At 53.2% G+C, this 10,832-nt stretch overlaps 1 protein-coding gene across 1 annotated transcript in view; it reads left to right on the top strand.

The window, feature by feature from the left end:
- The window catches only part of SIPA1L3 (signal induced proliferation associated 1 like 3), a 190,142-nt gene that overhangs the window by 93,985 nt on the left and 85,325 nt on the right, over nt 1-10,832 (top strand). Inside the window, exons 4-7 of the mRNA XM_023742305.1 lie at nt 98-279; nt 2,178-2,281; nt 5,018-5,265; nt 10,354-10,419. Coding sequence (XP_023598073.1) covers nt 98-279; nt 2,178-2,281; nt 5,018-5,265; nt 10,354-10,419 — 600 coding nt within the window. The remainder of the gene's footprint in view (nt 1-97; nt 280-2,177; nt 2,282-5,017; nt 5,266-10,353; nt 10,420-10,832) is intronic.

A 10,832-nucleotide genomic window follows, 5' to 3' on the forward strand; every position in this document is an offset into this window, starting at 1 on the left:
CACTGCCGGTAGGCGTGCACGTGGTCCAGCTGTGGTGGAAGGCAGTCAGGCACGTGCCGGTCAGGGCTGGCGGTGCCCCCGCTCTGTGACTCAGCAGACGGCTGCCGGGCGTGTGCTCAGCCCTGCCCGTGCGCACCAGCGGGTGTCCTGAACATTCACACCTGCAGAGCCCGCAGCTCGTCCGGTGTGCGCGACAGAATCACGGCTCTGTCACGGCAGCGGAGCACTGCGGGGCAGTGACAGCGACATACCAGGTGTCTTTACAGAGCAAGCCAAGCAGTGTGGGAATTTGTCCTTCTCTGTAAAGTTCTCAGAAGGCCAGGGTGTGAGAGACGCGATGTTAGGACAGTGGTTATGTCTCGGAGGAGAAGTGGGGGATAGACCCGGAGAAGGGTACTCACGCTGGAGTGTTGGTACCGAAGTACGTGTTACATAATCCTCTGTGCAAGTATGTGATGTTTAGGATCGAAATGTTTTCTAGTAAGTAACTTCTGTGAGGGGTGGGTGGGTGACATGCTGAACCCGTATCACAGCTCCCTGGATGGGGGACTGCTCGTTCTCCTTGGGGAGTGGGCTGCCGTTGGGTTAGTTACTTAGGCGGGGAGTGGGCAAGCCCCAGGATGGAGCCCTTGCTCAGTTGCTTGCTCTTCACCTTAGCTCGTCAAGGCTCAGTTTCCTCCCCGGGGAAAGGAGGCTCGGGTGAGGAGACTGAGCCTGGAGAGATGAGGAGAAGGTCAAGCAGGGCCCTCTGGCCCTCACCTGCACCTCCTGGATTGAAGGAGGCAGCAGAAGGAACCAGTTGCTGGTTTTGTGATCTCGAACAGGTGACTTTGCCTCTCCCGGCCTGGGTTTCCTCATCTGTAATGTGAAGGTAAGAGCTGGCCCCAGATGATTGGCTGCAGTTGTGTTCAGTGTCAGAAAAGAGGAGTTAAAAATGACATGAGCACATACGGGGAACCTGACTCCTGTGGGGCCAGAAGACTTCCTTGAGGATGTGACATTTGACCTGAGAGGGTTGAGTTGGGATAAAACCAGCAAAGAGAGGAAGTGGAGAAGCATTCTGGGCAAAGGGGACAGCGTACGCAAAGGCTGTGAGGTCCAGAGGCTGTTGTGGAGTTGATGTGGAAGATGAGGTGGCAGCTGGGGCCTCTCTCTGCAGGCCTTTCAGGGCTGAACATAAGGGCTGGGTCTGTTTCCTGTAAGGAGTGATCAACTCTGCAGAGGCAGTGTTGAATAATGTTGAGACAACAGACAGAGCCAAACGGCCTGGGTTCCATTTCAGGTACCACCACTCATGGAGGTGTGAACTTGGGCAGGTCACTCCATCTCTGTGCCTCAGCTTCCCCCTCTGAAACATAGGACAGATAATAGGGTGTGCCTCTCCCTGCTCCCAGTCCCCCCTCCCATCAGAGATAACCACTGTCCCGACGCGCGTGATAATCGCTTCCTTGCTTTTCTTCATAGTTCTGCCGCCTACATTCTGTTGCATCCCTCAACAATAGAATTTGCCTTGCCTGCTTTTGAGCGTAATGTGATTGGAATCGGAGCCCTGGTGGCTCAGAGGTTAAGAGCTCAACTGCTAACCCACAGGTCAGCAGTTCGAATCCACCAGCCGCTCCTTGGAAACCCTATGGGGCAGTTCACCTCTGTCCTGTGAGGAATCATACAGTGTGTGCTCTTTCACATCTGGCGTCCTTCACCCGGCATTGACTTCGTGAGGTGCCGTCACATTGTAGCCATAACTCGTTTCTTTTTGTGGCTGTATATTTTTCCACAGTACACATTTGAAGATTCTTGTACCCATGCCCCAGGGCACGTGTGCACGGTTTATCTAGGCTGCGATCCTGGAGATGAAGGCTGAGTCATCGAGCCTCTCATCAGCCTTAATAGCTATCACTAAAACGTTTTCCCAGGTGGTTGCACCAATTCACACACCTCACCAGCCACATGAAGAGTTTCGGTTGCTCCACGTCCTCACCAACTCTTGATAGACTGTTTAGCTTTTACCATTCCGGTGGGTGTGTAATGTAAGCTTTCCTTTTTATTGAAATTTACTGAATTTTAAAAAGTGGGCTTAAGTAAAAATCTCAAGTTAAAAATTAGCACAGATGGTCTGTGGGATATGGCAGAAGCCCAGTGGTGTGGAAACGCAGCGCTGACTCGTGTTTGTGTTTCAGCTGACTCCACGGGAACCCACTCCCTCTACACCACGTACCAGGACTACGAGATCATGTTCCACGTCTCCACCCTGCTTCCTTACACCCCCAACAACAGGCAACAGGTCAGTAGGGCCCGGGATGAGGAGCCCCAAACGATCCCCAGCTGATGCACAAGTGAGTCCCAAGCGCCCTCCCTTGCTGTGGTCCTTGGGCGGCCGCCTCCCGGCCTTGGCTGTCCCGGTACCGTCCTGGGGACCGGATGGAGGCCCCTGGCCTTGCAGACCCCTTGGCACATGGTCACTTCACCTGGGCATCAGAGACTAGGCCAGGTGAGGTTGATGTCTGTTAGGTGCTGGTTTTTCCTGCCCTTCCTTGGCCACGTCGCTGGCCTCTAGCCACCTCAACTCAACTTCCCTGAAGGTCTCTGGAGTCATCAGAGGTCCTATGAGAAAGAAAAATGGACCAGTCAGCATTATTTTGGTTGCAAACTGGCATAAGCAACAAATGGAATTTACTGGGTCATGTAAGTCGGAAGTGCTGGGAGAGGGCTGGCTTTAGCTATGGCTGGCTCCAGACCCTCAGACGATGTTTGAAATTCTCTCCATTTCTCGGCTCTGTTTTTCTTCATGGTGGCTTCATTCAGAGGTCTGCCTGAGTGGTGGCAGAGACCCCCGCGAGCAGCCCGAGGCTCACATCCCACCAGCTTAGCCCCACAGGAGAAAGAGGACAGTTCCTTCCCAGATGTTCCAGAAGCAGTTTCAGGGATGGATCTTGTTGGGTCATTTATATGGCAGCTCCTGAGCCAGTCCCTGGGCCTGGATGGTCACATGATCACCCCTGTAGTGGGTCATTGACCTTGAAACATAGGCAGAGGTCAGGGAGGTGCCGTCCTAAAGGGGAACCCGAGTGTGGTTACCAGCAAAGAGGGAACGAGCATGGACAAAACCAGCACACACTGTCTGCCAAGAGGCTGCCAGTACCTCCCAGGTCCCCTCCTGGGCCCCCATGCAGACAGGGCCCCAGGAGACATGCTTCTTCATTTCTAACAGAAACCGCATAGTTTGTAGACAATTTGAAAACCAAACCCAAACCCATTGCCATCGAGTCGATTCCGACTCACAGCAACCCTATAGGACAGAGTAGAATTGCCCCATAGGGTTTCCAGGGAGTGGCTGCTAGATTCGAACTGCTGACCTTTTGGTTAGCAGGCGAGCTCTTAACCATTTTGCTGCCGGGGCTCCTGTTGACAGTTTAGGAAGTGTATATTTTTTCTAGTCGGTACAGGTGACATTGTAGATTTTATAGGTCAGGAACGGTCAAATATCAGCGATTTCATAAGGTTAACCTCATAGGACGCTGTCAAGAGCGTGGGTCTCAGAGTTAGACCTGAATTTGAGTTCTTTGCTACTTCCTAGCTGTGTGATCTCAGGTTAGTGGCTTCACCTCTCTGAGCCTCGACTCCCTCCTTTGTCAAATGGGCAGAATGATGGTGCCCATGTCTCAGGGTCGTGGAGAAGGGTCCATGCACTTGTGCGTGAAACCAGAGCAGGAAACAGGGCCCAGCACATCATAGGTACACAGGAAGCAGACCCTACTCCTGGGTATTTGGGAGGGAGGTGGAGAAAAGCATGGGTTTTGGAACCAGGCAGAAGTGGGTTAGAACCTGGTTCTCTCCTACCGTGACTGTGCGACCTAGGGTAAGTCATGTAACCTCTCTGAGCCTACGTTTTCTCATCTGTTAAAGGGAGGAAGGCGAGTTAATGCCTCATCGGGTTGTCGAGTTAAAATGAGGTCGTAGATGTAAGATATGGATGTGAAGTGCCTAGTACGGGGTCTGCCCCAGTAAATGAGCACGGAATCTAGAATTTCCATTGAATTCTGTTTGAAATGTGCTTAAAGAACTAGCAGCCCAGTAGCCTGAGTTGTGCTGATAAATGTGTTCAGGTTTCACATGTAGCCGCCTCACCTCACACTACCCATGTGGACTACATACTAGTTACGTGAGACTAAAGTTGTGTAAATAAGAATAATGTAATTTCAGCAAATAAGCAAAAGCACTGTGATGGCATCGCCTGTGAAAATAGCGGTCCTCCTCAGAGATGAGCAGAGCAGGAGGAGGAAGGGCATGGCTCCCCCACGGCCACTCTGGAGCTGCAGCTGCCCCAGCAACTTGAGCCACCTGGGGAAGGGGCAGCGGCAGGAACCGTCCTGCTGGCGGTCACTGGTCTGACCGCCATTGTTCACAGTTGTGGCTTTGAGCAAGTTGAAGACCACCAGCCTATGCTGTCATTCAGTCAACATTTATTGAGCATTCGCAGTGGTTAAGAGCTCGGCTGCTAACCAAAAGGTCGGCAGTTCCTATCCTCCAGCCACTCCTTGGAAACCCTGTGGGGCAGTTCTACTCTGTCCTGTAGGGTCGCTATGAGTCAGAATTGACTCGATGGCAGTAGGTTTGGTTTTTTTGTGATACTGTGTGCCAGGCACTGTGTCCCTGGAGACAGTAGTGGGCAGTGAACAAAACAGACAAAACCCCCGTTCTCCTGGAGCAGACATCTCAATGGGGAGAGACCGACAAGAAACAAAAGGAAGAGGAAAAGCCGTGTGTGCTTGTATGTGTTGATGTGTTCAGTTCATGAGAAAAGGAGAGAGTGGTTGCTGGGTGGACGGCCAGCACTGTCTGCCACCGATGGAAATAGCCATTAACACGAGAAAACATTTTTGACGACATTTTCTCGGTGAGCAGAGCTACCGTTTTTGGCCCTGCCGTGAATGTACAGCGTCCTCTTCTGCGTCCTTCAGTCCTCTCGAGCCAGCCTCTGACATCTCCTTTTTCCCCCTTTCTGTGGTCCCCTCACCAGCTCCTGAGGAAGAGGCACATTGGGAACGACATTGTGACCATCATCTTCCAGGAGCCTGGAGCGCTGCCCTTCACCCCCAAAAACATCCGCTCGCACTTTCAGCATGTCTTCATCATCGTCCGAGTCCACAACCCCTGCACTGATAATGTCTGCTACAGGTACAGTGGGACAAGCAGGGATCACCCCACCCCCGCCCCACGCACACCCACAGGGGAGCCCCAAAAAGCTGGTTCCCACATCCAGGCAGCGTGCAGATCCAGAGCTGACAGCGGGCAGCCTGTGTTTCTTGTTTGTGCTTCAGCATGGGGGCTCTGTCCACATGTTCCCAACCTTCCAAGAGAGTGGTTCCCAACCAGAAGGGGCACATCTCCCTAATCTGGAGAAGGAAGTTATCAGGGATTTCTATCTGCCCGAAATCTTTTGGTTGCAAGTGACAGAAAACCCACCTCAGTCAGGCGTAAGAAATCTAAGTATCCCTTGGCCCACAAAAATGATAAGCCCAGGCATAGGTGGATCTGCTCAGCTTTCCTATGTCCACATGGCTTCATTTTCTGGAGCTCTGAGCTTAACATCCTGTCAGCTGCAAATCCAGCAAAAGAGCTTTTCTTTCCCAAGAGCCACATCTGAAGTCCCAGCAGTGAGGCTCGTTGACCTGACCCCAGTCATGACCCCATCCTAGAGCCAGGCCGAAGGCAACTGACCACCTGGCCTGGGAGGCAGAGGAGTGGTTTCCCAAAGGAGAACCAGAAGACACAGGGCTGGAGACATGGGCAGCAAAGCCCACAGTGGTCCCCCGTCAGGAGGCGGAGTGGGGATCTGTAGATCACAGGCTGACAAGTAACACAGGCCTCATACCCACCGTGTCCTTTTGTATCCTTTTCACCAGGGGAGGGGGCAGCCCTAAAGGACAAACAGAGAGCCCTGTGGATGTAGGGTGGGAGGATGGTCCCTCCAAACCATCCTGTTAACTCAGGCCCAGGCCAAGGTCCACAATGGCCCCAGAGCAGCACGTCAGACTCCGGGGAATGGGCTTGGGTGTGTCATTGTCTGTTTTTATAAAAACGCTTTAAAATCGAAAACGTTCAAAAGGATTTGCAGGTAAAAATCTCTCTCCCACTCCTGACTCCCAGCCACCCATTTGCCCTCACAGAGGCTACGGCTGTTGAGTTTCTTATGTATCCTGATGTTTTATGCACATAAATAGCATGTAAAAAAAAAAAACAAGCCTGTTGCCATGGAGTCGATTCCAACTCATAGTGACCCTACAGGACAGAGTAGAATTGCCCCACAGGGTTTCCAAGGAGCAGCTGGTAGATTCGAACTGCTGACCTTCTGGTTAGCAGCCATAGCTCTTAAACTACTGCACCACCATGTAAGTATTGCTCTGCCTCCTTTTTAAGACAAACAGTAGTACAGAATCCACGTTCCTCTGCACCCTGCCATCGTTTCACTCCATCTGTGAGGTCTTTCTGTGGCAGTACATACTTTTTCGCTCTTCATGACTGTGTAGTATTCTGTCGTATGATGCGACGTGCATTCAGGTGTCTGTGTGGTTGTAACATCCACACCTTCCCCCACCCCTGTTGGTGGAGAGCCGTGTTGTTGCTGTCACCTGCTGTTACGGTCCGTGTGGCAGTGAATCACCTTGTAGAAACTCTCACCGCACGCGTGTCCAGGAATACAGCTGGAGGAGAAACTCCTCCACGTGGGAATGCTGGATCCCGGGGTGTGTGCCTGTGTGCACTGCTAATCTTGATGGAATTACCCGATTCCACCAGCTTCTCCTCTTCGCTGAGTGTACGAGCATGCCTGTGTTTCCCCAGCCTGCACAGGAAGGACCTGGGGGATTCCAGTGCCCAGCGCTGGCTGCTAAGAACCATGTACGGATTGTGCTGTCCAGGCGGCTGCTGGGCCAGCACGCGGCACAGCAGGGCCTCCATGCTGCAGCGACGGCCCAGGCCTGAGGCCCCTTCTCCCCCTGCCCATTCGTTCCCAGAACACTCAGGAAGCGCTGCAGGGCTGTCTGGGCCTCCGGCCCTCTGTGAGTCTGAGGTCATTCAGACAGTGCTAGAGTTTAAGGTACATTGTTTCTGCAACACACACACACACACACACACTTCAAGCAGAAAAGGAGGCAGCCTTCTTGTAGGGCACTGGAGGGGGTTTGAGTGGGGTCAGGTCCCTTCTCCCCTTGCCCCACTCTGAGTCCTCTCTGACCTGGGTTCTCACAGTAGCCCTGGGGCCGCCCGCCCTCCCCTTCGTCCCTTCCCACAAGCCTCTGCTCAGCCTCCAGGGTAGTTTCTTTTCCTGATGCACAAACCTTTCTTGTTTTTTACAGTTCAATTTAAAATAATTTTATTTTGCAAAATTGTAAACATTCTGAAAAGTACAGAAAATAATACAACAGACACCCATGTGCCTACCACCCACATTTAACAGATGTTAACATTTTGCCATATTTGCTTCCACTCTTTTTTTTTTAAGAAAGAAAATGTTAGAGATTCACCAAAGCTGCCCCCTCACCCTCCACCCACCCGCACCTGGCCTCCACCTCCCTCCTTACCCCCAGGCAGCCCCTCTCTGGACAAATCTTGCCCTCTGTCTCCCCTGCTGGGAGCCCTTCCCCAGAACTCAAGGCCCCAACTCGGCCTAGCCTGACCTCCTGCTCCCGACCCCTTGTGACCCCCACCCCCAAGTGAATTCCCAATTGTCCTTCAGGACTGAACTCAGATGTGCCCCTGATATCCCCCAGGGGTGACCACCCCTCCCACGCAGTGTAGCCTCCCTTGAAGATGACTCCACGTCACATTCACCTTCGTCTGTCTAACAGCGTGCTGCTTGGCACATGCCCGCTGCCATCGAGTCGGTTCCGACTCACAGCCACCCTGTAGGACAGAGGAGAACTGCCCTATAGGGTTTACAGGGCTGCGGTCTTTACAGAAGCAGACTGCCACATCTCTCTCAGCGAGCGGCTGGTGGGTTCAAATCGCTGACCTTCTGGTTAGCAGCAAGCGCTTAACCACGTTGCCACCAGGACTCCTTCACTTGGCACACAGTGGGCCCTACAGACATTTTTGCTGACTAGATGGAGCCCTGGTGGCGCAGTGGTTAAGAGCTACAGCTGCTAACCAAAAGGTCGGCAGTTCGAATCCACCAGCCGTGCCTTGGAAACCCTATGGGGCAGCTGTATTCTGTCCTGTAGGGTCGCTATGAGTTGGAATTGACTCGACGGCAACGGGTTTGGGTTTTTTCCGCTTAGTCAGTATTGACACCTGTGCTGGGGGGTCAGCGAAGCCCAGGGTGGTACCTGCCCATGTGGCACTCCTGGGGTGTGGGCAGGGTCACTGGACAATGAACAGTGGAGGTGGGGAGCGAGGGGTCTGGCCCGCTGGTCTGGGAGCCCCCTCGCGGGTCTCCTGTGTGTGTTCTGGCCCCTGCAGTCTGTTCTTCCACGGCAGCCCCCACGATCTTTGCAGATTGCCCATCTTCTCAGCTAACACCTGCATCCATCAGGGACCTAACAGGAAACAGGTGGCTCCTCAGGGATTCCGTGGGTGGGGGTTGATGAGCGGACTATGGGTTGGTTAGGGGAAACAGCGAGGGAAGGTGGGGCAGCTACGGGCTAGCAGCAGCAGGGAACCATTACCCACCCCCAGGCTTGAAGGGCAGGGGCTGGGGGAGCAGGTTTTGGAAGCTGGGGAGAGCTGTGGCCCTGGGAGAGGGCCCACCTGGCAGGAGCTGGGCTGTGAGTAAAGGACCACAGCCACGGTCACAGCCCAGCCTCTCCCTCCTCCCACCTCCCATCTCCCACCAGGGCCTCTCATTGACCAAACACAGCTGAAGCCAGAGGGTACAGGAGCCCAGTGACAGAGTCCGTAGAGATCAGCGTCCAGAGCACCAAGCAGGGCAGACAACGGTGGGGCTGGGTCTAGGGACACACAGTAAACAGCCAGCCTGAACCACGAAATGGTTCTTTGTTCTTAGGATAACAATGGAAATTGCTAACATACCATCAAGACTGCATGGTCCGGCCCCTGTGCCTTGCCAACCTGCAACCCCTCACTGCACCTCGCTCCCTGGGCTCTGGCCCCCTGCCTGGAGCACCCTCTGGGTCCTCCTCCTCCCTTTATCTCCGCCTAATTGTCACCTCCTCAGAGGGGCCCTCCCAGCTTCCCCGCGTCCAGACCACGTCCTTCTGTTGTTTGTGGTGACACAGCCTGTTCACCTTGTTTGTGTTTAGACAGTAATTGGTGTGTTTGTTTAGTACGTCTCTCTTCCTAGACTGGAAGCTCTGGGAGGGCAGGGCCTGGTGTATGCCCAGTGCCCAAAAGAGCAGGCATCCAGGAGCTGCTCGTCACACAAGTAGATGAATGTCGCACTCTGCCCCTTATCAGTGTTTGTAGGGGGCCAGCAAAACCTGAGCAAGCGTTGCAGTGCATTTGGGTTTCCTGGGGTATTTTTCGATCAGGAATGAAAAATTATCCTACAGTAGGGAGAGAAATGAGCGGAGGTCTCCCTTTCCACCATCCTCACAAGTGGGGGTTTTGGTAGAGGATGAATACGATAACACTTTAAGGAAAACTTGGTGCATTTATCGCTCAATCATTTATATGAGCTGATCCAGTTTTTAGTTGTTACGTAAACAGCGTAACTCACGGGGTCTCCACAGACCCTTTAAACTTCTCTCCGCGAGGGTCACCTTCCCCTGCCCACGGTGAGTGCTCTGCAATGCCTTGGGCTTTCTGCTTGCTCTCAGACATCGTCTGCCCTACGGCCACTGAGTCTCAACTCGATTTGGTCAGTAGAGTGTCAAATCCAAGATACTAATCAAATCTCCAAGCTTGATTCATCAGCCGGCCTTCTCCCCGCTCCTGTCTCGGGCTGTCTCCACCTGGAAGGCAGCCTGTGGTGGATGAGGCAGCATGTGGACCCTCTGTCTGTCTCTACCTGGTGCTTCTTCCCCCACAACCCCAGCCTCACTCGCTGCCGCTTGCTGACCCATCCAGGGCTGGCACGCAGGGAGGACAAGTGGGAAGGAGGCCAGGATGCGCCGCTCAGACCGTGACCAACTGTGTGTTCTCAGGGTTCTTCAGGGACTCCCTGCCCATCCCCCAGATCTCACAGGCGGGAGGAGACCCCAGCCAACCCCCTACTGGGAGGGTCACCTAGGAGATGCCTACTAGGGAGGAGGAGAGGGGAGAGGATGGAACTCGCCATCCAGCTTTCCCCAAAGATTTCCACCCAGCAAGATCCTCCCTCCCACTGTAGTTTGCGTCATGGGTGAGAAGGTTCAAGTGGGCGAGAGGAACCGGCCTTACACCATTTCCTTTGTACAGTTTCACGCAGTTGCCGTCTGATTTCCGTCCTATTGACATCTTGGTCAAAACTGAATCAGGAAGCGTGCCTAGATTCTAACCCCGTTATAATGAATTTTCAAAATAACCTTGCTTGAAATGGTTTACGAAATGGATTAAAGAGTGTTAACGCAAGTATTTGAAACAACTAAACCACACAAATGTTCCCCATCAGTCAGGTATCCCTACAGCAGCGCTGCACAGTGAACCTTCCCAAAACACGGTGGCTCACAGACGTGCTCGTTTCTGGCTCACACAGCTGTAGGTCAGCTAGGGCTGCGCTGGGCTCCAGACACAGCTGCACGCGTCCCTCACCCTCCCGGGGCGAGTATATGCACATAAAGGTGGAGAGAAGGGATGGATTTTTGCCACTCCATAATTTAATCTCCCACACAGTCCGTAGGTTTTAAAAAGGAAGAGCTAAAGTTGAAAGATACTGGGGGAATTATTTAGATATCATT

This window comes from Trichechus manatus, unplaced genomic scaffold, assembly GCF_000243295.1.
Source record: "Trichechus manatus latirostris isolate Lorelei unplaced genomic scaffold, TriManLat1.0 scaffold00207, whole genome shotgun sequence".
In the NCBI taxonomy this organism is placed as follows: Eukaryota; Metazoa; Chordata; class Mammalia; order Sirenia; family Trichechidae; genus Trichechus; species Trichechus manatus.